The sequence below is a fragment of the Pelodiscus sinensis genome, chromosome 6 (assembly GCF_052426305.1).
Source record: "Pelodiscus sinensis isolate ZL-2025 chromosome 6, ASM5242630v1, whole genome shotgun sequence".
NCBI lineage: Eukaryota > Metazoa > Chordata > Testudines > Trionychidae > Pelodiscus > Pelodiscus sinensis.
Genome location: NC_143057.1, coordinates 119,972,024 through 119,999,431, shown reverse-complemented (window position 1 = coordinate 119,999,431; position 27,408 = coordinate 119,972,024). Strand labels below are relative to the sequence as shown.

At 44.5% G+C, this 27,408-nt stretch overlaps 1 protein-coding gene across 1 annotated transcript; it reads left to right on the top strand.

The window, feature by feature from the left end:
• The first annotated feature begins 534 nt into the window (after positions 1–534).
• LOC102447894 (urea transporter 2-like) lies at positions 535–13,496 on the top strand. Its single transcript, XM_089779544.1, has 5 exons — positions 535–713; positions 3,037–3,229; positions 8,970–9,214; positions 11,522–11,621; positions 12,810–13,496. The coding sequence occupies exons 1-5, from the start codon at positions 535–537 to the stop codon at positions 13,494–13,496; spliced, it is 1,404 nt and encodes a 467-aa protein (XP_089635670.1).
• Positions 13,497–27,408: the final 13,912 nt, after the last annotated feature.

Sequence of the window (27,408 nt, the reverse complement as noted above, 5' to 3'; positions counted from 1 at the left end):
GAAGCAGGCTGACTCAAGCCCTTTAACCCTTCCCTCCAGCTCAGTTCACTCTACTCTGGAAGGGGGAAGGCTTGTTCCTCAGAGACCTCTTACAATGATGGTGGTGTCTCCCTTGCAAGCACTTGTGGCATGTTTTACAGTTCCTGCATTTAGGGGTAGCCTGATTAGTGACCCCCACAACAGTCCCAAATTATTTACAATTCTCCACATTCCATTCCAACACTGACCCTCCATCGGCCCTGGCTGAATAGGATTTACATAGCCACACCTCGTATTCTCTCCCCATCCTGGCGTAAGCTGTATTTACATATCAACAGTTAACAGTTAATTATCTTGCAGATCTAAACAATTGTACCAGGCACCCCACCCCTCCTTTTAGCTAGCTGATAGCAAGCAGAAGTTCAGCCCTTGCTTACACATGTTACAGAGGTTTTGTATGTTCACACCAAAATTCTATAACATCACACTTGGAAATTACATTCCAGCACAGGGAGCAGCAATTCACTGCAGGTGAAGGAACCGTGTTAGGTAGAGATGCATTTACATGATCTTCAGCAACAACCAAACCTTCATTTCTCCCACAGATCGGCCATAGCGGCAGGACTGCATGGCTATAACGGGGTCCTGGTGGGACTGCTCATAGCAGTGTTCTCTGACAAGGGAAACTTCTATTGGTGGCTTCTCCTGCCTGTTACTTTTGCATCCATGACCTGGTAAGTCGCACACCGATTGAGAGAGCCTAAACAGTTTTGTAGAATAGAATTTAAAGCCAGAAGAGACCACCAAATTTGGGTTGCTGCATAATGAGCAGATGTTTCCAGAGAACTATCCCCAAGATCTTTTTCTTGAGTGATAACTGCTAAAATAGACCTCATCCTTTAGTATGGACAGTTAGGATTATGTTTTCCAATGTGCATAACTTTGCATTTATCAACATTGGATTTCATCTGCCATTTTGTTGCCTGGTCACCCAGTTTTGTGAGGTCTTTCTGTAGTTCTTCATAGTTACGTCCAAAGCAGACTATCTTGAGTAATTTTATATTGTCTGAAGACTTTGCCACTTCAGTGTTTACTCCTTTTTTCCAGATCATTAATTAATATATCGAACAGCACTTGACGCGGTACAGATTTATGGCCTGCCTATTTACCTCTCTCGATTGTGAAAATGTTGTTTCCTATCTTCTAACCATCTACTGATTCTTGGGGACCTTAGAATCATAGGGATGGAAGAGACCTCAGGAGGTCATCAAGTCCAGTCCCCTGCCCAAAGCAGGATGAATCCCAACTAAATCAACCCACCCAGAGCTTTGTCAAGTCAAGACTTAAAAACCTCTAGCGATGGAGATTCCACCATCTCCCTAGAGAACCCATTCCAGAGCTTCACCACCCTGCTAGTGAAATAGTTTTTCCTAATATCCAACCTAGATCTCCCACATTGTCACTTGAGATCATTGCTCCTTGTTCTGCCATCCATCACTATTGAGAACATCCTCTTTGGAACCTCCCTTCAAGTTCCCTGTTGTTTTAATTATTGATGATTCTGACCCATAAACTTGGATAGAATCGCAGCTTTCTCTCTGCTCATGGCTGGTCTTGGTCTGATTTGATCCCCTCTCTAGCTCTAATAAATTAAGGAGCAGATCTTCAGCTGGTGTAACTATCTTCATCAAAGTCAATAGAGCTTCGCCAGTTCACATTAGAGATGTAAACGTGTGTCCAAGTACATAGTTAACAGATCAACCAGGGCTCATTAGTTAACCCTTTCGGTTACATGCACACACACCCTGCTGCCTCTGCATCACAGGCAGTGTGTGGGGGGGAAAGGTGAGAGACTGCACATGGGGAGCTGGTGGCATGTGCCATCTCCCACAGAGCCGTCTCCTCTCCCCCTCCCCTGCTGCCTACCAAAGAGGCAGCAGCGCGGGAGTGAAGGTGGGAGCTGGTATATGAAGGGACCTGGCTCCCCACACATGCTGGTTCCTGTGGAGCTGTCTGCTCCCCGTCCCTCCACACAGCAACACAGGGGAGGGGGAGCTGGTGCTCACAGGGAGATAGCTTAGCACTCCTGCCTCCCCATTCTCCCTCCCCTGCATGAAAAATCCAGCAGTTACATGTTTCCACAAATAATCTCATTTTAACATCTCTAACTGACACCAACGGCAGATTTGTCCTGAAATATTTTTAGGGTAATGAAAGCAGATAGGAAATCTGTGTACTACTAATTGCAGTGCACAACTATGGAGGTGGGACTTGCAGAGTAACCTAAAATAAATCTGATAGAAATGTAGCCGTGTTAGTCTGGTGTAGCTGAAACAAAATACAGGACTATGTAGCACTTTAAAGACTAACAAGATGGTTTATTAGATGATGAGCTTTCGTGGGCCAGAACCAAGTTCCTCAGATCAAATAGTGGAAGAAAATAGTCACAGCCATATATACCAAAGGATACAATTTAAAAAAATGAACACATATGAAAAGGACAAATCACATTTCAGAACAGAAGGGGGATGCATGGGGGGGGGGGGGGAAGGAAGGTGAATGCCTGTGAGTTAATGATATTAGAGGTGGGGAAGGGTATCTACACAGATATCTACCCTTCCCCACCTCTAATATCATTAACTCACAGGCATTCACCTTCCTTCCCCCTCCCCTCCCCCCATGCATCCCCCTTCTGTTCTGAAATGTAATTTGTCCTTTTCATATGTGTTCATTTTTTTAAATTGTATCCTTTGGTATATATGGCTGTGACTATTTTCTTCCACTATTTGATCTGAGGAAGTGGGTCTGGCCCACGAAAGCTCATCATCTAATAAACCATCTTGTTAGTCTTTAAAGTGCTATATAGTCCTGTATTTCTAAAATAAATCTGATTGCATTAGAAGGACCTCCAGAACTTAGACATTTCCTAATAAAACACAGAAGGCATGAAGAGTATTCATTTCATAAACCATTTGTCAAAATAATAGACTGGTTGAGAGATCTGAGGAATTAATTATCACAAGCTTCTAATGAGATCATTTTGTTCTTCTCTTTCAGCCCAGTTCTTTCCAGTGCTTTAGGCTCAATCTTCAGTAAATGGGATCTTCCTGTTTTCACCCTGCCTTTCAACATGGCATTGACTTTATATTCAGCTGCCACCGGACACTACAACCTCTTCTTCCCTACAGTCCTTATTCAACCTGCAAAAACAGTGCCCAATATCACCTGGTCCCAAATTGATGTGCCAAAGGTAAAAAACACTAAAAAAAATTCCACTCTGCTTACACAATAAGCCAATGAAGAGCCATAACCTTTTATTTTCTGACAAAGACTTAATACAATTCCATATGGTAACAAATAGCGGATATACTTCACTATGGCAACTGTCTGTTTTGGTGATTTTTGTTTTTGAGCTGCCACTTACCAAGTATCTTACACACACAAGTAGACCTAAACGTACATGCTATAATCCTCTGTGAATATCTCTGAGGATATTATAGATCAATAATAATCTAATAATCCACTACCATGGAGACACTGGTCCCGTCTCCATAGTTATATTCAACTTTTCATGCACGGGTTAACCCCCTGCACCATGTATTACTAATGCAGTGTATTAAATTCTTCAAGATCCACCTTTCTGTTAAGAAATTGGCACAGACACTACCATAATGTGATCATTAGAAACTCATGTGCAGGCAGAAATGCAGATTATTTTAATAGCCAATATATATGCTGATCTACTGGTCCCTCTACTATTAACCAATAACTAATAACCATTAGTTAACTAATAACCATTGCTATTTCCAGAGTTGTGCTATCATCATTAAATAAAGCCAATGTAAAAAAAAAAAGTTTGAAGAAATAAGTATTTCAACCTCAAACATGTCAGGACAGTTGGGAGAAGGGAATCAACCTTTGCCAAGTGGAGAATGAAAAAAAAAGTGATAATAGATGTTATTTATTAGCTTCTACTAAGAATTTAAAAAATATATGTAACCAATAAAATAATGAACAACTCCATTGGGCACATCATCAAACAAGAACTGTAGAACTAGGTCTAAACTGCAAATTGGATTATATATGGCGCGGCTATTTATCTCCCCAACACTGCATTCCTTTCATGTCTCGAACATTTACTGATGCCAAAGTTTGGGATGCACAAGGAAGGTAAGTTTAGAAACAGATTCTCTGCTTATGAAAATGAACAAAGCTCCTTTGAGGTGAATGTTATGAGGCTCACTTATAACAGAAAAGAATTTAGCCTTGGAAAATACTTTCATTATTGGAGAGCACATAAAGCCTACCTCAGTGCTATTTATTAATATAAAAAGAAGGAATTAGAAATATGTTCTTATCTTCACAAATAACTTGAAAGGTGAAAGAGAAGATCATCTAGAAACTCCAGCTGGCTACCCAATATTGCAAGAACTATTTGCAGATGGACTGAAAGAGCAGACTCCAAAGAAAATGAAAATGATGCTTTTTCATTTTTTGGCAGTCAAAGCATCAGATTTTAGTTTACTCTCTTACTGACATCTCAACACAACATCAGTCATGGAAAAAAAATTAGAGATTGAACCTTACAGTATCTAGTACCATAGATAGAAGCCAAAAAAGGTTAAAGTTGTCAGTGTTTTTGAACCAGGCTCACTATCTCTGTGACTTGTTTCTGGATTACATATTAACATATCCCTTGGTCAATGTTACATGGAGCAAAATACCTTGCCGGACAACGAGAAGAAAATGAGTAAGTGATAGTGTCATGACCAGTGGTGTTAGCCCCCTGGCATGGCTTGAATAAAATTCCCAAAATAGTGGCATTGTTGCAAAATGAAAGGAGGCTGATAACTGTGAAATCGTAGAGCCTGAATTAGCCAGGAGGTTTGAAAGGAGTTTTGGTGTGTTTAAACTAGGCTGATTTCTCTCTGGTGCAGATTAAACAAAAGGCCAAAGCAAATGCTGAAATGCAGATCTAGATTGCTGAAATGCTAGGGCGGGGAAGCACTAATAGCAAACAGCCTTATTCAATCCTAGGGACTATGAGCCTGATTCAACTCCCATCCTGGTCATTGGTAAGACTCCAACTGGCTTTAGTTGGAATTAGATCAGGCCCCATGCTACCAGATGATATTTAAAATCCCAGGTAGTGGAAGCCAAAAAACACAGACTACTAATTAGCTCTAAGAGAGCCTAAGATTGGCTTTGAAATGTTCCATTGTTCAGCTTCAACTTTGCTGCTTGGACTTCATTCCAAGTAAACTCTCTTATAGATTTTCACAGGATTTTTTCTTCTTTCTGGTGTTTTTTCTACAGTAGCACAGTGTGCCTTAAACATTTGCAGCAAGCCTGAGAGTAGCAGGTGACATACATGGGAGATTTAAGGAACTCTGTTTAGCGCAGGTGTGGCCAACCTGTTAAAGGCAAAGAGCCACAATAGTTGGGGATATAGCGCAAAGGGACAAAGGAAAAAAGTTGTCAAGCGCAAAAAAAAAAAACAAAAAAAAAGGATGCTGCCCCTTTAAACAAAACTCCGGGTGGCTTTTTGGCTCCCAGCGGCCAGCACCATCTTATCAGCACCATTTTGCTATACCATGCCAGATGGTGAGTGCAGCGAATGCCAGACAGTGAGCCAGGGGGCCATTTTTAGGGGAGCAGGGATGGCTTTGGCTCATGAAGCCTCCCCCATGACTCACGCAATTTAAGAGGGGAAGAGCTGCATGTGTGCTCACAAACCGCGGTTAGACAGCCCTGGTTTAGTGCATCAAAAAGAAAATCAAGAGATGGGTTGATTGTGGTGTATAAGTCACATCACACGGAGACAATAGCAGATGGGACAGGGATTTTTAAGCTATTGGGTAAAGGCATGTTAAGAATGAATGGCTGGAAGTTAAACCCAGTCAAATGCAACTTACAAATACGCATAAATTCTTATGAGTGAGGATAATTAATCCCTGAAACAAATTACTAAGGAGTGTCTTCTCCATAACTTGATGTCTTTAAATCAACACTGGAGGCCCCTTGAAAAGACAGTGTTTAGTCTAACAAACATTACTCGGTTCAATCCAACAATAACTTGACTTGGTAATATCCTGGGACCAGCAGGGCTACAGCTACACTGCCTCGAAGCAAGTTGGCATTTTTATTACATTCTGTATTTATTTGGAGGGCTTTGTATTAGATCCTGTTGGCTTAATCCCTGTTATGTTGTACAGGACCATTATGTAAATGGGGGTACAAGTCCAGCACAGTTTTCTGGAGCCAAAACATGAGTGGGGGGGTGGGTGTATTGTGAGCTCTACCTGCCACTCCCCTATATAAGCACTAGTGATGCCCTCCTCTCATATGCCTAAGGCCATAGAAGTGATTCTTTCTCCTCCTCCTGCCTGTGTGATTACTGTGGGAAATTTCCTTTTATGCAGGCAGTGTTTACATGTGCAGAAAAATGAAATAACAAACCATATTCCTTTTCCTGGACACATTTCATCCACCACAGTGCCCTTCCACAGATCTGGGAGGGTATGTATAGACTGCAGGCTTTACGCAAAATGTTTAAGTACATTAGAAGCAGGAAGCCGGCTAAAAAAACAGTGGAGTCCCTGGACAATCGAGATACCAAAGGAGCAATCAAGATGATAAAGCCATTTGTGAGAGAATAAATGATTTATTTGCTTCAATCTTCACAACTGAGGGTGTTAGGGAGATTCCCAAACCTACACCATCCTTAGTGGGTGATGAATCTGAAGAACTGTCCCGGACTGAAGAGTCATTAGAGGAGGAACAAATTTTGGAACAAATTGAAAAACTTAACAGTAATAAATCATCAGGACCGGATGGCATTCACCCAAGGGTTCTGAAAGAACTCAAATGTGAAATTGCGGAACTATTAACTTCTGTACTCAAGGACTTGAGGACAGCTAACATAACACCAATATTTAAAAAGGGCTCCAGAGGTGACCCTGGCAATTACAGACCAGTAAGTCTAACGTCAGTACCAGGCAAATTAGTTGAAACAATAGTAAAAAATAAAATTGTCAGACACGTAGAAGAACATAATTTGTTGGGCAAAAATCAACATGGTTTCTGTAAAGGGAAATCATGTCTTACTAATTTATTAGGGTACATTTACACTAGCTCGCTAGTTCGAGCTAGGTAGGGTAATTAGGGCAAGCAGAGTTGCAAATGAAGCCCAGGATTTAAATATCCCGGGCTTCATTTGAATGTTCCTGGGTGCCGCCATTTTTAAATCCCCCTTAGACCGAACTCAGTGCCTGCGGCTACACGCAGCACGGAATAGGTAGTTTGAATTAAAGATCCTAATTCAAACTACCATTACTCCTCATTCCATGAGGAAATGGTGGAATGAGGAGTAACGGTAGTTCGAATTAGGATCTTTAATTCGAACTACCTACTCCGTGCCGAGTGTAACCGCGGGCACGGAGTTAGGACTAAGGGGGATTTAAAAATGGCAGCTCCCTGGAACATGCAAATGAAGCCTGGGATATTTAAATCCCAGGCTTCATTTGCAACTCCACTTGCCCTAATTACTCTACCTAGCTCGCACTAATGAGCTAGTGTAGACGTACACTTAGAGTTCTTGGACGGGGTCAACAAACATGTGGACAAGGGGAATCCAGTAGATATAGTGTACTTAGATTTCCAGAAAGCCTTTGACAAGGTCCCTCATCAAAGGCTCTTGTATAAATTAGGTTGTGATGGGATAAGAGGGAAGATCCTTTCATGGATTGAGAACTGGTTAAAAGACAAGAAACAAAGGGTAGGAATAAATGGTAAATTTTTAGAATGGAGTGGTATAACTAGTGATGTTCCCCAAGAGTCAGTCCTAGGACCAATCCTATTCAACTTATTCATAAACGAGAAAGGGGTAAGCAGTGAGGTGACAAAGTTTGCGGACGATACTGAACTGTTCAAGATAGTCAAGACCAAAGCAGACTGTGAAGAACTTCAAAAAGATCTTACCAAACTGAGTGATCGGGCAACAAAATGGCAAAAGAAATTTAATGTGGATAAGTGTAAAGTAATGCACATTGGAAAAAATAACTCCAACTATAAATACAATATGATGAGGGCTAATGTATTTACTTGTTCCCATAATATAAGAACTAGAGGGCTAGACTGGCATGATTTTCTGCAAATGCTTTTAAAGGAAAAGTTTTCCGTTAAAAGCATTTGTGGAAAAGGGTGTCTAGATTAGCACGGACGCTTTTTGCAAAAAAGCATCCGTTTTCAATCTAGATGCGGTTTTGCGCAAGAAAGCCCCGATCGCCATTTTCGCGATCGGGGCTTTTTTGCACAAAACAATAGTGCGTTGTCTACACTGGCCCTCTTGCGCAAAAGCATTTGTGCAAGAGGGCTTTTGCCTGAATGGGAGCAGCATAGCATTTCCACAAGAACACTGACAATCTTACATGAGATCGTCAGTGTTCTTGCAGAAATTCAAGTGGCCAGTGTACACAATGGCAAGTTTTTCCGCAAAAGCAGGTGCTTTTGCAGAAAAACTGCCAGTCTAGACACAGCCGAGAAGACCAAATGAAACTAATGGGTAGCAGGTTCTTCTGCACACAGCACACAGTCAATCTGTGGAACTCCTTGCCAGAGGGGGCTGTGAAGGCTAGGACTATAACAGAGTTTAAAAAAGAGCTGGATAAATTCATGGAGATTAGGTGCACAAAAGTCTATTAGCCAGGGAGTAAGGAATGGTACCCCTGGCCTCTGCTTGTCAAAGGCTGAAGAAGGATGGCAGGAGACAATTTGCTTGATCATTGTCTTTGGTCCACCCCCTCTGAAGCACCTGGCACTGGCCATTGTTGACAGACAGGATACTGGGCTAGATGGACCTTTGGTCTGACCCACTATGGCCATTCTTATGTTCTTATGTTCTTATTGACTAGTCGATTAGTTGATTAAACGAATGTAATATCCCTACTGCAAACAATATATACTGACCTGTCTTCTTAAAATGTCTGTAGCTATTCCAATCCATTCCAGTTGGCGTCGGTCAAGTGTATGGCTGTGATAACCCCTGGACTGGTGGCATCTTCCTGGTAGCTTTATTCATCTCTTCTCCACTCATTTGCTTGCATGCCACAATTGGATCTACAGTGGGGGTTCTGGCAGGTATTACAAACTATTTCTCTTTTACAGATGTCTTACATGATTACTTAGAATATAACAAATTAAAGCTGGTGGAAATATTTGCAATCTCTAAACAATTTTCCTGATGGAAAATGGATTTTTGATACAAATGAAAACTTTTCATAATCACATTTTGATTAAAGTTTTGATTTTGTGATGAAAAATGTCAAGATTTTTTTTAAAATCATTTCATTGCACAGAGAGGAAAACCACTTCCACTTTTTTTATTTCCCCTATCCCCTTTTTCAGTGGATAAACTGAGAGAGAGAGAGAGAGAGAGAACGCAAATGATTTTTCCCTGCCAAAATGAATCAAATTTTTCCAAATTGCTTTTTTTTCCAATTTTGTTTAGAATTTTTCTTGGAAAATATGGAATATATTTATGGTAAAATTCAAATTAAAATGTTTAGTAAATATACTGACCTTTCTGACCAGCTCTACAAAGAAAGAGAGATTTCCGTGGCTCTGAAATGTGGAGCTGCAGGGGAAAGAATTTAGACCTGAATTCAAAAGGTAACTAAAAGGCTAACTTCTCCAGGGAACTAGGAGAATAGTGGAATTGTGAGTTAGCAGAGTTCTTTCAGGAACACCTTTAGAAAGAAATTCCACATGACGTGGATATATTGATACCCAGCATGGGTCTCAGAGTGGACCCTTAGCTCATTCAGTAAATGAGACTTGATTTCTTCACTGACTCCAATTGTTGTCCAGCTGTGTAATAAAAATGGAACAGATACAGAGGTTAACTACTTTCCATTTCTTGCTAGTCTTTGAACTGCAGCCTTGCAATTTGAGTAGACACATTTCCAAAGTTTCTGTTTCCATAGTCACACTCTTAATTTGTAAACTTTTAGGATAGAAGGAGCCATCATAATCACTCTGACCTGCACATTGCATGAACCTCACACACCCACTCTTGAAAAGGCCCAGAATGTCTGTCTGTGTTATTAGAGCCCACAATCTTGATTGACAGACTTCAAGTTACAAGGAAGTCACCATTTACAGTAGTTCAGGCCAGCAAGTGACCCGCGATAATGAAGAAGAGGGAGGGAACCATGTCTCTGACAAGGTGGGAAATTGAAAAAGTGGACAATGAAGGCTGATCCCTTGGGTTGACTGGAAACAAGTCAGCATCATGAAACTGAATAAAAGTTGCTACGTAGGGTGGGGGATATGCTGTGAAGGGCGTTGGAAGTAAACACAAAGGCTATGTCTACACTGGCATGATTTTCCACAAATGCTTTTAATGGAAAAGTTTTCCGTTAAAAGCATTTGCGGAAAAGAGCGTCTAGATTGGTACGGACGCTTTTCCGCAAAAGCACTTTTTGCGGAAAAACGTCTGTGCCAATCTGGACACGCTTTTGCGCAAAAAAGCCCCGATCGCCATTTTCACGATCGGGGCTTTTTTGTGCAAAACAAATCAGAGCTGTCTACACTGGCCCTTTTGCGCAAAAGCTTTTGCGCAAAAGGACTTTTGCCTGAACGGGAGCAGCATAGTATTTCCTCAAGAAGCACTGATTTCTTACATGAGATTGTCAGTGTTCTTGCAGAAATTCAAGCGGCCAGTGTAGACAGCTGGCAAGTTTTTTCGCAAAAGCACTTGCTTTTGCGGAAAAACTTGCCAGTCTAGACACAGCCAAGTAGGGTACATTTGAAACAATAGAGAAGGGAGAAGCAATGGTTGGATATTAGGAATAGCTATTTCACTAGGAGGGTGGTGAAGTACTGGAATGGGTTCCCTAAAGAGGGGGTGGAATCTCCGTCCTTTGAGGTTCTAAGTCCCGGCTTTACAAACCTCTGGCTGGGATTATTTGGTTGAGGTTGGTCCTGTTTGGGCAGAGGGTTGCACTCAATAACCTCCTAAGGTCTCTTCCAACCCTGCAATTCAATGGAGAGATGTTAAGAGATGGGTCCAAGCAACAGGCGAGGAAAATGGGCTCTGCAAGCAGTATTGTGAATGGATATGAACCGAGGGTCATTAATTAAAATGTTAAATAAATTTAGTCCCAAATCTAAAATCCCTGAGAAACTCGACGAGTAACCTCCCTCCAGCGTGACTGTCAGCCATTCAGTATGAACTATGTAATCTTCCGTTTCACCAGGTCCTTACCCACCTTTTAATTCTTGTATTAATTACCATCTTCAGCAATTTATCTAACATTTCCCATGTGGAACTGCTTTCCTGAAATCCAGGTAGATTAACTCCTTTCATTGTTTCATTGCTATTGCTGGGCAAGAGTTGTTGTGCCTTTTTCACAACACTCTCTGTGAAAGGAGAGTTCAGAATGAGACTAATCCTTATGCCCCCGTGAACGACAGGAGAAGGGGACTGCACTGTGATGTAGTAGGGCTTGCCCACGACCATTGTCCTTACTCATTTCTTCAGTGCTGGCAGTAATCATATTGATCGGGAATTGTCTGTTTATCGTTCCACTCCATTCTTTTGTGCCTACCTGGGAGCAACAGTGGCCAATATGTTTTCTGTGGTGAGTGTGTATTAACTCGGGGCCAACTAGTAGGGAGGGGAGATGGTATTCTGAAGACAGACTGAATGTTTGATATTTAGCATTCTAATCTCCAATGTGAGGTAAACAGGTAACCCGTACAGTCATCACATCCCACTGAGAAGGCGCCCCTCAACTTTGCCAGAGTGGGAACAAGTTTTTGCCACATAGGACAGTTGCAGCGCTCCTTAAAATACATTATGAATAACTTAGAACATTTCAGGCCCTACATGAAGTAATCAGCCCTCAGTATTCCACAGGGTTGGGATCGATAGCCCTACCTGACAGATGAAGACACTAAGGGTACGTCTAGACTACCGCGTTTTGTCGACGGAAGTTTTGTCGACAGATACTGTCGACAAAACTTCCGTCGACAATTTGCGTCCAGATACATGGAGTTCTGTCGACAAAGCAAGCCGCTTTGTCGACAGAACTCCGTAGTCTGGACGCAGTGTTACAGGCAATAACACCTTCTGTCGACAGAGTTCTGTCGACAGAAAGTGTTATGCCTCGTAAAATGAGGTATACCAGTGTCGACAAAACCGCGGAGTTCTGTCGACGTTACGTCGACAGAACTCCGCGGTAGTGTAGACGCTGGTATTGTTTTGTCGACAAAAGTCCACTTTTGTCGACAAAACTAGGTAGTCTAGACACACCCTAAGACCCCACTCATCAAAGGTATTTAGACACTTACCACCCACAATGGGAGTTAGGCACTTGAATGCCTTTGAGGATACAGGCCTAAATGAGGATATAGGCCTAAACTACTGTAAGGGCCAAGCCACAGATTGATCCGGAGGACGCAGGATTTTACAAGGAAAATGGTTTCTACTCCTGCATTCACATCTATAGTCTCCAGGCCAAATTCTGCCCTGCTTCATGCTTGCTCTCACTGGAGTGGCACAGTTGTAGCAGAAGGAAGGATTTAGCCAGGGACCATTCTTTGTGCTGCCCACACTCATTTCATGTGACAGGTCCCTCTAATGTTGCTGCCATCCCTTAAGTCAATGACTCTCCTTTGGTGAAGAAGGAGGCAGCTACCCAAGCAAGTCAGGACTGCTTTGCGACAGCTTGTCTCAGGCCTTCTAGCTTTGAATTATGTGTAAGGCCGAAAGGTTAAGTTAAGGACAGTCACAGATGATGACTATTCTCTTTCTTTTCCCCCCACAGTTTGGATTGCCGGCATTTACCTGGCCCTTCTGCTTGTCTGCACTAACCTTTTTGTTATTAACCACAAAATGTTCCGCCATCTCCAAGTTACCTCTCAGCAAAGTCTCTTACCCAGAAGCTAACTTGCCTGCAAACTGCTGCACGGCCTGCCGACATAGTGCTGGGGAGGAGTTAATGGAACCCGTCCCAGAGGGGGACCAGCCACAGCCAAGGAAGCGCTGCCTCACCTCAGACCAGCCTCCAGCCTCCAGCCTGCCGTGGCCAGAAGAGGGACGGCCAGAACCCGGCACCTCTTCCCCAGCCCGAGCCCAGCCAGATCTGGGGCAACCCAGTCCTGCAGTGCCCCTGCTGCGGCTGGAGCAGCCCAGCCCTGGAATACCTCTGCTGCAGTCAGAGCAATCTGACTCAGAAGTTGCCTGGCCCCAGCCTGGCCACCCAGACCATAGAGTCTCCTCACCGCAGCCCAGCCACGGAGTCCCTCTACTGTGGCCTGGCAAGGAGTCTCCCCGCCATGGCCGGGGTAGCCTGTCCCCAACTCCAACCCAGACCTGGATGGAACCTGAGGGAGAGCCGCCCATCCTGCAGTCCCAGCCCCAGAGCACCCACAGCAGGGAGGGGTTCCTTTCCCTCCCAGCTCGCATGTTGCTGTGGGGAGGGAAGGGGGGCAGCCCTCACTGCTTGCAGTAGCATCGGAGCACGCTCCTTCCTGTCAAAACCCCTCAACCTGGTCCCACCCCGTAGCCTGTGCCCTTAGCCAGAGCCCTCACACCCCTGTACCCCAACCCTCTGTCCCAGCCCTGAGTCCCACATCCCCAACCTCACTCCAGCACCTTCAACCCTAGCCAAAACCCTCACACCCTTGCACCCCAACCCTCTGCCCCATGCTTACGTCCCCTCCCTCACTCAGAATCCCTTAGCTCTATCCCCGCCACATGAATTTTGCTATGTGCACCAGTAGGCAGAGCCCTGCATGTCCATCAATACTCGCTTCCAATCCACAGGTGCGGAGCCCCATGGGCCGTTTTTGTGGATAGTAGAGTAGATGCAGACACCTGCATAAGGCTCCCTGCCTGGCCACTGAGTGGGGGGGGGGGCACATGGCATGCCCCCTGTTGCTGGTGGAAAAGGGGTGCAACCGGTTGGCCTTGCTTACTCCAAAAGGCCCTCCCAGCATGAGAAGCACTGCTCCTCCCTTCCTCCTCCCACCGCTGCCTGGTGCTCTGGTCTCTGGGAGCACTGGGGGAGACACCACCACCCCACACCACTGGGGAAGGTCGCTGATTTCCAGGAAAGGAGGTGATAGTCCAGCAAAGCAGTGAGCTGCCCTGTTCTGAAGGGGGAAGGCCTCGCTCTGTGGGGCTGGAGCTGTCGAGGAAGTGAGGGCCTCCCCTCTGCTGTGAGGATTGAAGCAGGCAGAGCTTTGACACTGTCCCCCTCTGCCCCTCTTTGATGTGACAGAAGCTGCTGCCGCATCGCCCATCAGCCCTTAGCAGCAGCAGAACATGATGCAACATCCATTCTCTTCTCCTACCTGCCTGCCCCTCTCAAAACCTTCACCCTGCCACCATGCTACCCTTTACTACCAGTCTTTGCTCTTCTGTTTCCTGCCTTTTTCCTTGCAAGAATCTGCCCCTCCCCCGCTCAGCTGTGCTCTCACCTCCCTCTGCGCCAGATGACTTGCTGCTGTGGTGCAGAAGCAGATGAAGGTAAAATCCAGCTAGCGGGTCACGGATCAAATGACGGGTTGAGCCCGGTGGATACAGATAAGATGAGGATCCACGTTTTTGTATCCGCACAGGGCACTATCTACATGAAGATGATGTGTCACACATCACCTCCATTTTGGTGCACATAACAAAATTCTTTCTGCTCGGTGGGAAAAATTAGAGGGAACACTGGCCAGAAGCCAACCAGGTTTATAACCTCACAAAGAAGAAGCACTTGCCCAATTGGGGGTGGTAAAGATTAAGGCAGAGATGTACTCTTAGTGCCTGCTAAGGTAGCTGCATAGTGTGCTTCCCAGCAGAGGTGAACTAACGCTTACAGAAACTTTGTCACTGGGACTATGTTTACACTACAGGGTTTTTATGGCATACCAGAGGTATCCCGGAAAAACTCCGCTGCATCTGGGGAACGCATCTGTTTTCCGCTTTTTTTGTGGAAGAGCAGACGTGCTCTTTTGAAAGACTTGCCTTCCTCCTTCCACGAGAAAGAAGGGCTCTTCTAAAAGAGGAGGTTTTTCTGAAATTTGGCCCAGTGTAGATGGGCCAAATTTTGAAAAAGCCTCTTCTGAAAAAACTATCGGAAAAAGATATGCAAATTACAAAGAGCAATTTGGATACCTTTTGTAGAAAAAAAAGTGGCAATGTAGACCTAGCCTGAGTTTTGAATGAAAAAAAGTGTTTCCTCCATTTTGCATGTTTAGCCTATCTTCCATAAGCATTATGCTGTTAGAAGAACCCTCAACAACCCCCCTTCCCATAGTGAATTTAAGAACATGTACACCTGTAAACATGTTTGACTTTGAAATAGGATAAGATGATTTACAAGAATGTGGTTTGGGAGAAGGAAATAGAGTCATAAAGTCCAAATAATAGCAGCTGAATCCAGAGCCCTGAAGAGAAAAGTCCCTCTGGGTGTATTATGGGATTCCTAATTATGGGCCTGGTACCCAGATACCACAATGATGGGTGCAGTTTGTCATGGTTAACAGGTTTTGCCTTTATTAGTAGTATTGTTAATTTTAATAAATCTTTCTATTGTCCTAGCATGTAAGAGCCCCAGTCATGGACCTGGCAGCAGTGTGGTAAGCGCAGCCCAATCATGAAACAAAATGACAGTCTCTGCCCCAAACTCTTTACAGTCTTTGTCTGAAACGATAGAGGGATACAGACAGACTGATAGGGGAGGACCAGGCAACAAGGAAACAATAATGGTCAGCATGATCAGTGATGGTCTCAGCACACCAACAGCCTCACCATTCTCCAGGTTGGAGTGGGTTGGTTGTAGGGCACACAGCTAAGCTAGTTTTAAGGAGGGGTTGAAGGAGGAGCATGAGTTTCTGAGGAGCATGTCCCAGGTATGAGGGAAAGAGCGCAAAAGTGTTTGAAAATTCAAATCAGCAACAGAGGCTGATCCCTTGACCTGATTAGAGGCAAGAGTCAGATTCTTGCAACTGAATTAAAGATGCTAAAAGGTAGGGTGGGGTTAGGCTGCGAAGAGCCTTGAAAGCGAATGCAAGTGGTGTTATTTGATACGATAGAGAAGGGAGAACCAATGGAGGACTGCTAGATGGATATGAACAGGACAAGATTACATTTGTCAAGGCCAGAAAAAGGGAGGGTGCAATATTCATGACACAAGCTGATGACCACTTGGTTGAAGCTGTGTGGATGGGCAGGAAAGGCTGCATCTTAAAGACGTTAAGCATAACAAATCTGCAAGATTTAGGCACAACCCACACATGAGATTCTAGAACTCAATCCAAGACAAAGAAAACACGCAGGCTGTGTCTACACTTGCATGATTTTGCACAAATACTTTTAACTGAAGAGTTTTTCCGTTAAAAGTATTTGCGCAAGAGAGCATCTACATTGGCATGTGCCTTTGCGCAAAAGATTTGCTTTTGCGCAAAGGCATCCGAGCCAGTGTAGACGCTCTCTTGCGCAAGAAAGCTCCGATGATCATTTTAGCTATCGGGCTTTCTTGCGCAAGAAAGGGAGGTTAGAGAGGCTACCAAAATAAAGAACTCTGTAATAATGGGGGATTTTAATTACCACCATATTGACTGGATACATGTCACCTCAGGAAGAGAAGCAGAGATAAAATTTCTCAATGGCTTAAATGACTGCTTCTTGGAGCAACTGGTGCAGGAACCCACACGGGGAGAGGCAATTCTCGATTTAGTCCTGAGTGGAGTGCAGGATCAGGTCCAGGATATAACTGTTATAGGACCGCTTGGGAATACTGACCATAATATAATAACATTCAACATTCCTGTGGTGGGAAGAACACCTCAGCAGTCCAGCACCCTGGCATTTAATTTCAAAAAGGGGAATTACACAAAAATGAGGAGGTTTGTTAAACAGAAATTAAAAGGCACAGTGACTAGAGCCAAATCCCTGAAAGCTGCATGGAAACTTTTTAAAGACACCATAATAGAGGCTCAACTTAAGTGTATACCCCAAATTAAAAAACATAGCAAGAGACCTAAAAAAGAGTCACCGTGGCTTAACCACCATGTAAAAGAAGCAGTGAGGGACAAAAAGGTATCTTTTAAGAAGTGGAAGTCCAATCCTAGTGAGAGAAATAGAAAAGAACATAAACACCATCAAATCAAGTGTAAAAATGTAATAAGAAAAGCAAAAAAAGATTTTGAGGAACAGCTAGCCAATAACTCAAAAAGAAATAACAAAATGTTTTTTAAGTACATTAGAAGCAGGAAGCCTTCTAAAAAACCTATGGGTCCCCTAGATGATCGAGCTATAAAAGGAGAAATCAAGGACAATAAAGCCATTGCAGAGAAACTAAATGATTTCTTTGCTACAGTCTTCGCGGCTGAGGACGTTGGGGAGATTCCTGAATCTGCACCGTCCTTTGTGGGTGATGAATCTGAGGAACTGTCCCGGATTGAGGTGTCATTAGAGGAGGTTTTGGAATAAATAGAAAAACTTAATGTTAGCAAATCTCCGGGACCGGATGGCATTCATCCAAGGGTTCTAAAAGAACTCAAATGGGAAATTGCTGAGTTATTATCTGTGGTTTGTAACCTATCCTTTAAATCGGCTTCCGTACCTAATGACTGGAAGGTAGCCAACGTGACACCAATATTTAAAAAGGGCTGCAGAGGCGATCCTGACAATTACAGACCGGTAAGTCTAACTTCAGTACCGGGCAAATTAGTCGAAACAATAGTAAAGAATAAAATTGTGAGGCAAGTAGAAGAACATAATTTGTTGGACAAAAGTCAACATGGTTTCTGTAAAGGGAAATCCTGTCTTACTAATCTGTTAGAGTTCTTTGAAGGGGTTAACAAACATGCAGACAAGGGGGATCCAGTAGATATAGTATACTTAGATTTTCAGAAAGCCTTTGACAAGGTCCCTCACCAAAGGCTCTTGTGTAAATTACATGGCCATGGGATAAGAGGGAAGGTCCTTTCTTGGCTTGAGAACTGGTTAAAAGACAGGAAACAAAGGGTAGGAATAAATGGTAAATTTTCAGAATGGAGAGGGGTAACTAGTGGTGTCCCCCAAGGGTCAGTCCTGGGACCAATCCTTTTCAACTTATTCATAAATGATCTGGAGAAAGGGGTAAGCAGTGAGGGTACGTCTACACTACAGCGCTAGTTCGAACTAACTTAGTTCGAATTAGTTAATTCGAACTAAGCTAATTCGAACTAACGCGTCTAGAACTAAAAACTAGTTCGAATTAGCGTTTTGCTAATTCGAACTAGCAAGTCCACATTGAGTGGACTCTGAACAGGGCTTAAGGATGGCCGGAAGCAGTGCCGGCAGGGCATCAGAGGAGTACTTAGAGCGTGGAGATGCTGTCTCAGGCTAGCCGAGGGCTGCGCTTAAAGGGTCCCGACCCCCACCCCGGACACACAGTTCTAAGGGGTGCCCCGCTTGAAAACCAGTCCTAGCTTGGAGTGCCCGGAGTGCCCACACTGGGCACATCACACCACTCGGCCATCAGCCCGGCTGCACTTGCCGCAGGCTGCCATCTGGGGAGAGGGGGCAATTGGGGGGCTGCAGGAGAGCTTCCACCCCCAGAAGCCCGCAGAGCCAGCCCAGTCCTCCCCATCGGGGGCTCGTGCCCCATTCCTCCCTCACCTCCTTCCACTTACCCTTCCCTAGCCCCTTTTCTTGATGTACAAAATAAAGGACAATTGTGTTCAAAAATGGAATCTGTCTTTATTGAACAAAACTGGGGGAGACTGGGAAAAGGAGGTGGGAGAGGGGAAGAGAAAGGCTGGGAGAGGGGAGGGCAACTAACATGATCAGGGGTTGGGAAGAGGTCCCAGATGAAGAGAGGCTACAGAGACTGGGACTGTTCAGCTTAGAAAAGAGGAGACGGAGGGGGGACAGGATAGAGGTCTCTAAAAGCAGGGGTTGGGTGGAGAGGGTGCATTCAGAAAAGTTCTTCATTAGTTCCCATAAAGAAGGACTAGAGGACACCAAAGGAAAGGAATGGGTAGCAGGCTTCAAACTAGTAAGAGAAAGTTGTTCTTCCCAAAGCAAATAGTTAACCTGCAGAACTCCTTGCTGCAGGAGGCTGTGAAGGCTACAACTAGAACAGAGTTTAAAGGGAAGTGAGATCAAGTCATGGAGGTTGGGTCCATGGAGTAGTCTTAGCCAGGGGGTAGGAGTGGTGTCCCTGCCCAAAGTTTGTGGAAGGCTGGAGAGGGATGGCACGAGACAAATGGCTTGGTCACTGTCTTCGGTCCATCCCCTCCAGGGTCCCTAGGGTTGGCCGCTGTCGGCAGACAGGCTACTGGGCTAGATGGACCTATGGTCTGACCCAGGACGGCCATTGTAAGCTCAGGGCTCAGGGTCGGGGGTCTCAGTGGACCCCCTTGATTTTCATGCGCACCTGCTCCTGGGTGGCCAGGCTGGCAGCTCTCCTGCCCTAGACGGCCACTTTCCTGTGCCTAGTGCGGAGATCGTGGACGAGGTCCACGATGTCCGCACTAGCCCAGGAAGGTGCCCGCCTCTTGCGGTCCAGGGCAAGCTCCCGGGAGCCGCCAGCCTGGTCCCGGGAAGAGGGGGTGGGCTGGGGGACATCGGGTGGGTGGCTCTGTGCCGTGCCAGGTGCAGGGTCTGCTGGCTGGGTGCTGGCAGGCTTGCACCTGGCACGGGCACCGTAGCCAGCCCGTGCCCCTTTAAGGGGTCCGGGGCCGGGAGGGGGGCATAGAGTTTCCCTGGTGTTGGCCAGAGTGGCCACCAGGGAAACCTGGGGAGGGCTAGCCTCCCACTAGTTCGAATTAAGGGGCTACGCACCCCTTAATTCGAACTAGCTAGTTCGAACTAGGCTTAATCCTCGTAAAATGAGGTTTACCTAGTTCGAACTAAGCGCTCCGCTAGTTCGATTCAAATTCGAACTAGCGGAGCGCTAGTGTAGCGGCTATGAATGTTAGTTCGAACTAACGTCCGTTAGTTCGAACTAACATTGTAGTGTAGACATACCCTGAGGTAGTAAAGTTTGCAGATGATACCAAACTGTTTAGGATAGTCAAGACAGAAGCAGACTGTGAGGGACTCCAAAAAGATCTCACCAAACTGAGTGATTGGGCAACAAAATGGCAAATGAAATTTAATGTGGATAAGTGTAAAGTAACGCACATCGGGAAAAATAACCCCAACTATATGTACAGTATCATGGGGGCAAATTTGGCTACGACAAATCAGGAAAGAGATCTTGGAGTTATCGTGGACAGTTCTCTGAAAACTTCCACACAGTGTGCAGCGGCGGTCAAAAAGGCAAACAGGATGCTAGGAATTATTAGAAAACGGATAGAAAATAAGACCCAGAATATCTTACTGCCCCTGTATAAAACTATGGTACGCCCACATCTTGAATACTGTGTACAGATGTGGTCTCCTCACCTCAACAAAGATATTTTGGCCTTGGAAATGGTTCAGAAAATGGCAACTAAAATGATTAGGGGTTTGGAACGGGTCCCATATGAAGAGAGGTTAAAGCGACTGGGACTTTTCAGTTTAGAAAAGAGGAGACTGAGGGGTGGGATATGATAGAGGTACATAAAATCATGAGTGGTGTGGAGAGGGCCGATAAAGAAAAGTTATTCATTAGTTCCCTAAATAGAAGAACTAGAGGACACCAAATGAAATTAATGGGCAGCAGGTTTAAAACTAATAAAAAAAGGTCTTCTTCACACAGCGTGTAGTCAACCAGTGGAACTCCTTGCCAGAGGAGATTGTGAAGGCTAGGACTATAACAGAGTTTAAAGAGAAGCTAGATAATTTCATGGAGGTTAGGTCCATAAAAGGCTATTAGCCAGGGGATAAAATGGTGTCCTTGGCCTCTGTTTGTCAGAGGCTGGAGAGGGATGGCAGGAGACAAATCGCTTGATCATTGTCTTCGGTCCACCCTCTCTGGGGCACCTGGTGCTGGCCACTGTCGGTAGACAGGATACTGGGCTAGATGGATCTTTGGTCTGACACGGTACGGCCGTTCTTATGTTCTTATGTTCTTATATCTAAATTAATGTTACCTGTCTACACTGGCCTCTTGTGCAAAAATACTTGTGCAAGAGGGCTTATCCCTGAGTGGGGGCATCAGAATATTTGCACAAGAAGCACTGATTTTGTACATTACAACATCAATGTTCTTGTGCAAATACTTCGGCCAGTGTAGACAGGCGGGAAGATATTGCGCAAAATCTTGCCAATATAGACACAGCCCCAGTTTATAAACTTGAATAGCCGGTGAGATCATGCTGGTATTCACAGTGACCGAGAAAGGTGGTAGTAGGGAGAATATGGGCCTGAGGGCAATTAAGAGATCTGTGATAGCCATGTTGAATTTGAGCTGAAATCTAGACATCCACAAATAGATGTTATCTTGCAGTCCTGATATGGCCTAATAGAATGCAATATTTATCACTTACAAATAAAGCTACAGCAAGAAGGGTTTAGTGTTTTTCCTGCAAGCCCCAGCAGTAGGAAATAGGAGTTAGCATGAGGCTGTCAACTTTCACTAAAAAATGAGTTTCTAGCATAATCTAGTAAATTTCAACATTTGAGCGAGAATGCAGAAAACTAGATCCAAGCTCAGAAACCAGAAGTAAATCAATAGAACCTAACTTTACTTTTCATGTCCTGATTTTGAAGCCAAGCTCTCGGTTGAGGATACGGGGGGGGAGGTGGGAGGGCTGTCACATGATTTTTTAACTGTTAGGTTTGACGGTTGTGGCTGAGAGAGACGAGAATTAGCAGAGATGATATTGGCCCTTTGCAGTTTGATAGGATGCTTCCATTCTGAGCATGTCATCAAAAGCAGTAATCACATCATCCAAATTATGTCACCTATCGCACTTTCTCCAGGACTAGAGGAAAGAATCCTCTCCCCCCCCCGCCCCGACCTGAACTCCCCACCCTACCAGTTTACAAAGAAAGCTGCAACTTGGCTGCTACTCCAGCCTATGTGCTCTCAGTAAATGGAAGGGAATGGTGGGCGGATCATTGAGGCGTAGCATAGATTCCCTAGTGTCCATACCAACCTCCCTCTGTCCAGTGGTATCCACAGAGCCATCAGAGAGCTGCACATTAGGAGATAAGACTGGGTCCATGTCAGTTCCAGATAAGATGTCACGGATCAAGAAGTTTTCATAGAAGTAATTCAATCAAGGGTTGGGCCCAGATTCTAATATCCTTTCAATTAATATAAAATTAATTGTGATTATCCCACTGAAGTCAATAAGACAAACACCTCGGTAGGGTATCATCTATCAGGAAAAGGTATCAAAATCTGATCGTTTTAGAATAAAGATAAAATAAAATAGTCATGCTTCACTGTTGATCCATGACAGCGGGGAAGAAAAAAGTCTCCCGCAAGTCAAGCACAAAAAGTGACAAATTCTGGGTGACCAGGCAATATCTTCCTGTGATTTTTTTATTGATTTTTCAAACAGGAACCAAATATAATACCACCAGTCCTGCATTACTTGTGCCTTCTTAAGTCATTTATAAGATGCTATAGCCACAGCACTTTGTGGTATTAATAAAAAATCACATATGTAGATGTTGGGGATTCATATACTGTATGCATTTTCTTTTTAGTCACAGAGTTTTTTCAATGACACATATTGTTTAAGTGAGCTTATGTATAGCAAACAGACTAAAAGGAGATTGGAAAAAGTAAGTTATATGCGAAAATAAGCAACAGAAAAATCAGTAGCTTTTTAGGAGATAGTAACCAATGCTCAGTGCAACATTTAAGGTTTTACACCCAGCATCTATTTTTCCTCACAGAAATTTACATCTGCAATGAATTGCATCTAAGTTATAACAGTGCTGCACATATCAATTAGATGTACAAGTGCTAGCATTTGCATGTGCAGCTGTGAGTACAGTTAGGTGAAGTCGCAGTTTTGTGGTAGCAGACCAAGAGACTGGGATAAGGTCCTTAATATCAGCCCAATCCAATTCTCGTTAAAGACAACAAACAGGTCCTTTCAATTGGAGTGGGTCATATTTTGCCCTGAATCTGCCTATGTTTATATCTCTCTGTATAGCTGTTTGGACTGAAATCTGCTTTGTCAATGGAATCAGTGCACCAGAGAAGGCAAAAGCCACAGAGGAAGAACAAAACCCAGATTTCATTGCTATTGGAAAATCTATGGCGTTACATGGAGTATTCATTTTAAGGGCCTGATCCTCAGTTGGTGGGAACCAGCATAGCTGTATTGACTTGGATGGAGCTATTTCAGTTTACACCAGCCAAAAATCAGGGTTATAGCAACACTGTGAAGTCAAGTGTACCAGTTCTCAAGTCATTCATAAAATCTTGTATGTTGCTTACAGTGAATTATGCCTTAGACCAGTGGTTCCCAACCGTTTTTATACCACGGACCAGCAAACCCATTCACAAGCTTTTGATGGACCAGCAACATTAAACTCACATTTTTGCATATTCATTCTGCAGATAATGAATATGCAAATATGCAAATGACATGTTACTGGTCCGCCAAAATATGTACCTCAGCCAGAGCTGGCCTTAGGGAAAATGGCACCCTGGGCAAACTTGTATGTTGGTGCCCCTGCTCCCCCCACCTCAGGCATGGTGCACCCCCATTTACCCATGGGCTCCCTGAACCCCTTTTGCCATTAACTCCTGCTTCTCCTGCATCCTAACTCCTACACTGTGACCCTAACCCCAACAGGTTGTCACGGGCACTCCAACGCCTGCACTCCTCTCCCACTTGCTCCATTGCCTGTGTGCCTACCACATTGCCTTACTGCCCAGGATCACTCAACTCCTTACCGGTGGTTCTCAAACTTTTTGGTCCGTGACCCACCTGGCTCAGTGCAAACCTTTCTGTAGCCCACTGGTCGCTAATGGAAACTTTGATCATGCTGCAGTGAGGGAGAGAGGTTTAATTTAACCAGTAAGGAAGGAAATATTAATTTAAATTATTAAACAAAATAAGAGCTTTAACTTTGTCATGTTATTTTATCAAACTTCCTTTTAAATAAAGTAAAATATTAATTTATGTCCAACACAAAAAGTTCTCATGTATTCTTTATTCATGGCAGGGGTGAACCTTTTTTGGGTCAGAGGGGCCACTGACCAACAGAAAAATCAGTTGGGGACGACACAAAAAAAAATCAGTTGGGGACGACGCAAAAAAAAACCCCTCAAAAAACCCCAATCCTCACTGATGTGGCCTCCAACTGAGACACTTCACTCCTCTGGTGCTCCAACAGGGAGGACTGGGGTTCAGGGTTTTCCATAGGCCAGATTTACTCTTCTGGGGTTCCAGGGTTAGTGGATTTTGTGGACCCTCCTAGGTTCTGGGATTGGGACAATAATGGGGGGTTCGGTGTGCAGGACAGGGCTGCCAGCAAAAGGAATGGGGGTGCAGGATCTGTGTGGGAGATGGGGTGCAGGAGGGGGTGAGGGGGTGAGGTCTGGATGGGAGGAAGGGTGCAGGAGCAGGCTGGTGGTGAGGAGTATTGGTGGAGTGGTGGTGCATGAGCAGACTGGGGGTGCAGAGGTCTGGACATAAGGGAGTGGGGGGCACTTGTCTTCATGCCCCACAATGGTCCCAGGCACCGTCTCTGCTGTTCACATTGGACAGATCCTGTTGGAGCGCTAGTGCCAGCTTCCTGCTGCGGGGAAAGCCCCGAGCCTTGCTGCACAATCCAGCTCATGAATAAGAAGTGCTCCTCCTCCCTTCCCCCCAGCTGGGGGAGCAGCAGTGCACTTCCCTATGAGCTTTCTGCCCAACCCCACACAGAATATTATCCAGATGACATGTACATATTTTGTTGCTGTTTGCCAGAATAGCAAACAGCTTGTCAGCCAACTGTCAGGGCAGTGTGTGCGTGTGTGTTACACCCAAGTCTTCAACTGCTGAGACGCAAGGTCTCATTGCAGTGGGAAGCCTAGGAGGCTGGAGGGCGCCCCGAAAAGAGTTTAACATCTGTGACTTTACTGCTAGGACCGGGGTCCCGTCGCAGAGGGCAGCCAACAGGCTGACAGATGCCCTGAGTTTATAGGAAGAGCTTATTACATCTCAGATTTCAGCTGCTAAGATACAGGATCCCTTCACAGCGGGCAATCTAGGGAAGACTGAGAGATGCCCCAACGGATCTGTCACCTGGGAGTGACATGATCCAAATGCCCAAGCTCTTCCTATACCTGTCCCTTATGACCAGCTGAAGTTCTTTTAAATTGTGCTTGGTTCTGTTACAGCAACTGAAGGAGTCAGGTTAAAGCTTAAACAGTTACATGTTTATTAAAGAAGCTTATAAATCATATGGTTACAATGGCTATTGCTCTATTTCTTAACTGCTAGCAAATATAGATCTTAAAAATGGTTACAAAGAAAATAAAGATAGAAAATAGAAATAATGGTACCAAGTGACAGCTTAATCTTTAAAGAGCTCTAAGTCTATGTGTACACTTAAGACAAAGGACCACATCCAGGTACAATTTTTACCCCCTTCTGTGCCTCTCGACTCCAGCGTGTCAGGCCAGGGCCAGTCCCTCAATTCCTAGGAAAGATGAAAATAGGAGGTGGGCATCCCCGTGGAACCTCGGGAGGTCAAACACCTAACCCGACCAGCAGGTAGATGGTAGATTGACACTCAAAGTGAGTGTGCTGCTGGACCCATCTTTATACCCATGGGGTCACGTATTTCTCTTTCTTATCTGTGATGCCAAATGGTGCTGGTCTGTCTTTTGTGAGACCAGTTCTTACAAGGGAGTTGTGAACTTAATTTATACTTGTAAGAGAGATAACTAAATTGGAAGTACTGAAGATTCTTTTCTCAGTGGGAGATTCCTCTCCCAGGGACAACTGTGTGTGATCGTATCAACATGGGTGCCAGCCAGGGCAGTTCTCGCAGCCTCGAGGTCAGCTTATTGCCTTAATCACTCTTTTCTCATATCTATGTTTTCAGCTTCTCAGGATCAGATGAGCCAGCATAGACTATGCTGATTTTATTGCTCCTTCTCTGACCTGTATGCTTCAGGAACCTCAGAGAGGCAAATAAGATGGATGTGACGGGGAGGGGAGGTCTGTCTGGCTACACAGCTGGATCCTGGCTTAAAGAAGTAACTTACCTTATTAGTACAGCTACACTGTCATGTTTCTCTCTGTCACTTCTACCAAATAAACAGTAGTTGAGGTTCACAAATTGTGTGTGTTTTCAGGATGTCAGGGCTGGTCCCCTCTCTGGCACTCCAAGTGCAGCAGGTGGGGGCCCACAAGAGACAATAAATACCTGACCTCCACAGGCTTCTGCCTACAAAAAAATTCCCCAAGGTCACGGATTTCCTGCCCTTGGGAAGTAGCTGTAAAAACAAAACCCCTTCTTTTGAAACCCAGGAAGAAGCATTTGGACTTCTTCCAGGGGGTATTTCTCCCCAGGGGATATCCCCCTCAGCTCTTTTACCACAAGAGAGCTTAAGAAAAACAGAAAACAAACTGCAGTCTCTGATAGCTGACCTCTTAGTCTTAGGTACGCATACACAGACCTCCTGCTACTTTCCAGGACACAAGAATCAAATCATCACCTTTAAAAAAGGGTGATTTTTATTAACAAAACAAAAAGATATACTTAATAAAGATATACTTAATATACTTGGTGGCTAAGTGTTACAGAGTAACTGAGTAAAAATAAAATAAAACACAGAGAAACATCATTCTCTTAAAGACAGGGCAAATAAACAATGTTTGTCTTCAGCTGGCTTTATACACTGCCCGTCACCCCCAAAGAGATATTTGAAACACCTGGAAACCAAGGCTTAACTGTAGGGATGGAAGAGAGCTTCTGAACCCAGGTCAGAAAAGAAATCTCTTGCCCGAGAAGAACATTACTCATAGACTCATAGGCTACGTCTACATTGGCAAGAAACACTGATTTCACACATTAGAACGTCAGTGTTCTTGCGCAAGAATTCCCCACCAGTGTAGACAGGCAGTATGTTTTTGCGTGAAAGTGGCTTTGGCGCAAGATCGCGCCAATGTAGACACAGCCATAGACTTTAAGGTCAGAAGGGACCATTATGATCATCTAGTCTGACCCCCTGCACAATGCAGGCCACAGAATCTCACCCACCTACTCCTACAATAATCCTCTCACCTATATCTCAGATATTGAAGTCCTCAAACGATGGTTTAAAGACCCCAAGATGCAGAGAATCCTCCTGCCAGTGACCCATGCCCCATGCTACAGAGGAAGGCAAAAAACCTCCAGGGCCTCTGCCAATCTACCCTGGAAGAAAATTCCTTCCCGACCCCAAATATGGCGATCAGTTGAACCCTGAGTATGTGGGTAAGACTCACCATCCAGACACCCAGAAAAAAGTTTTCTATAGTAACTCCTGTCTTTCCACCATTGGCCTA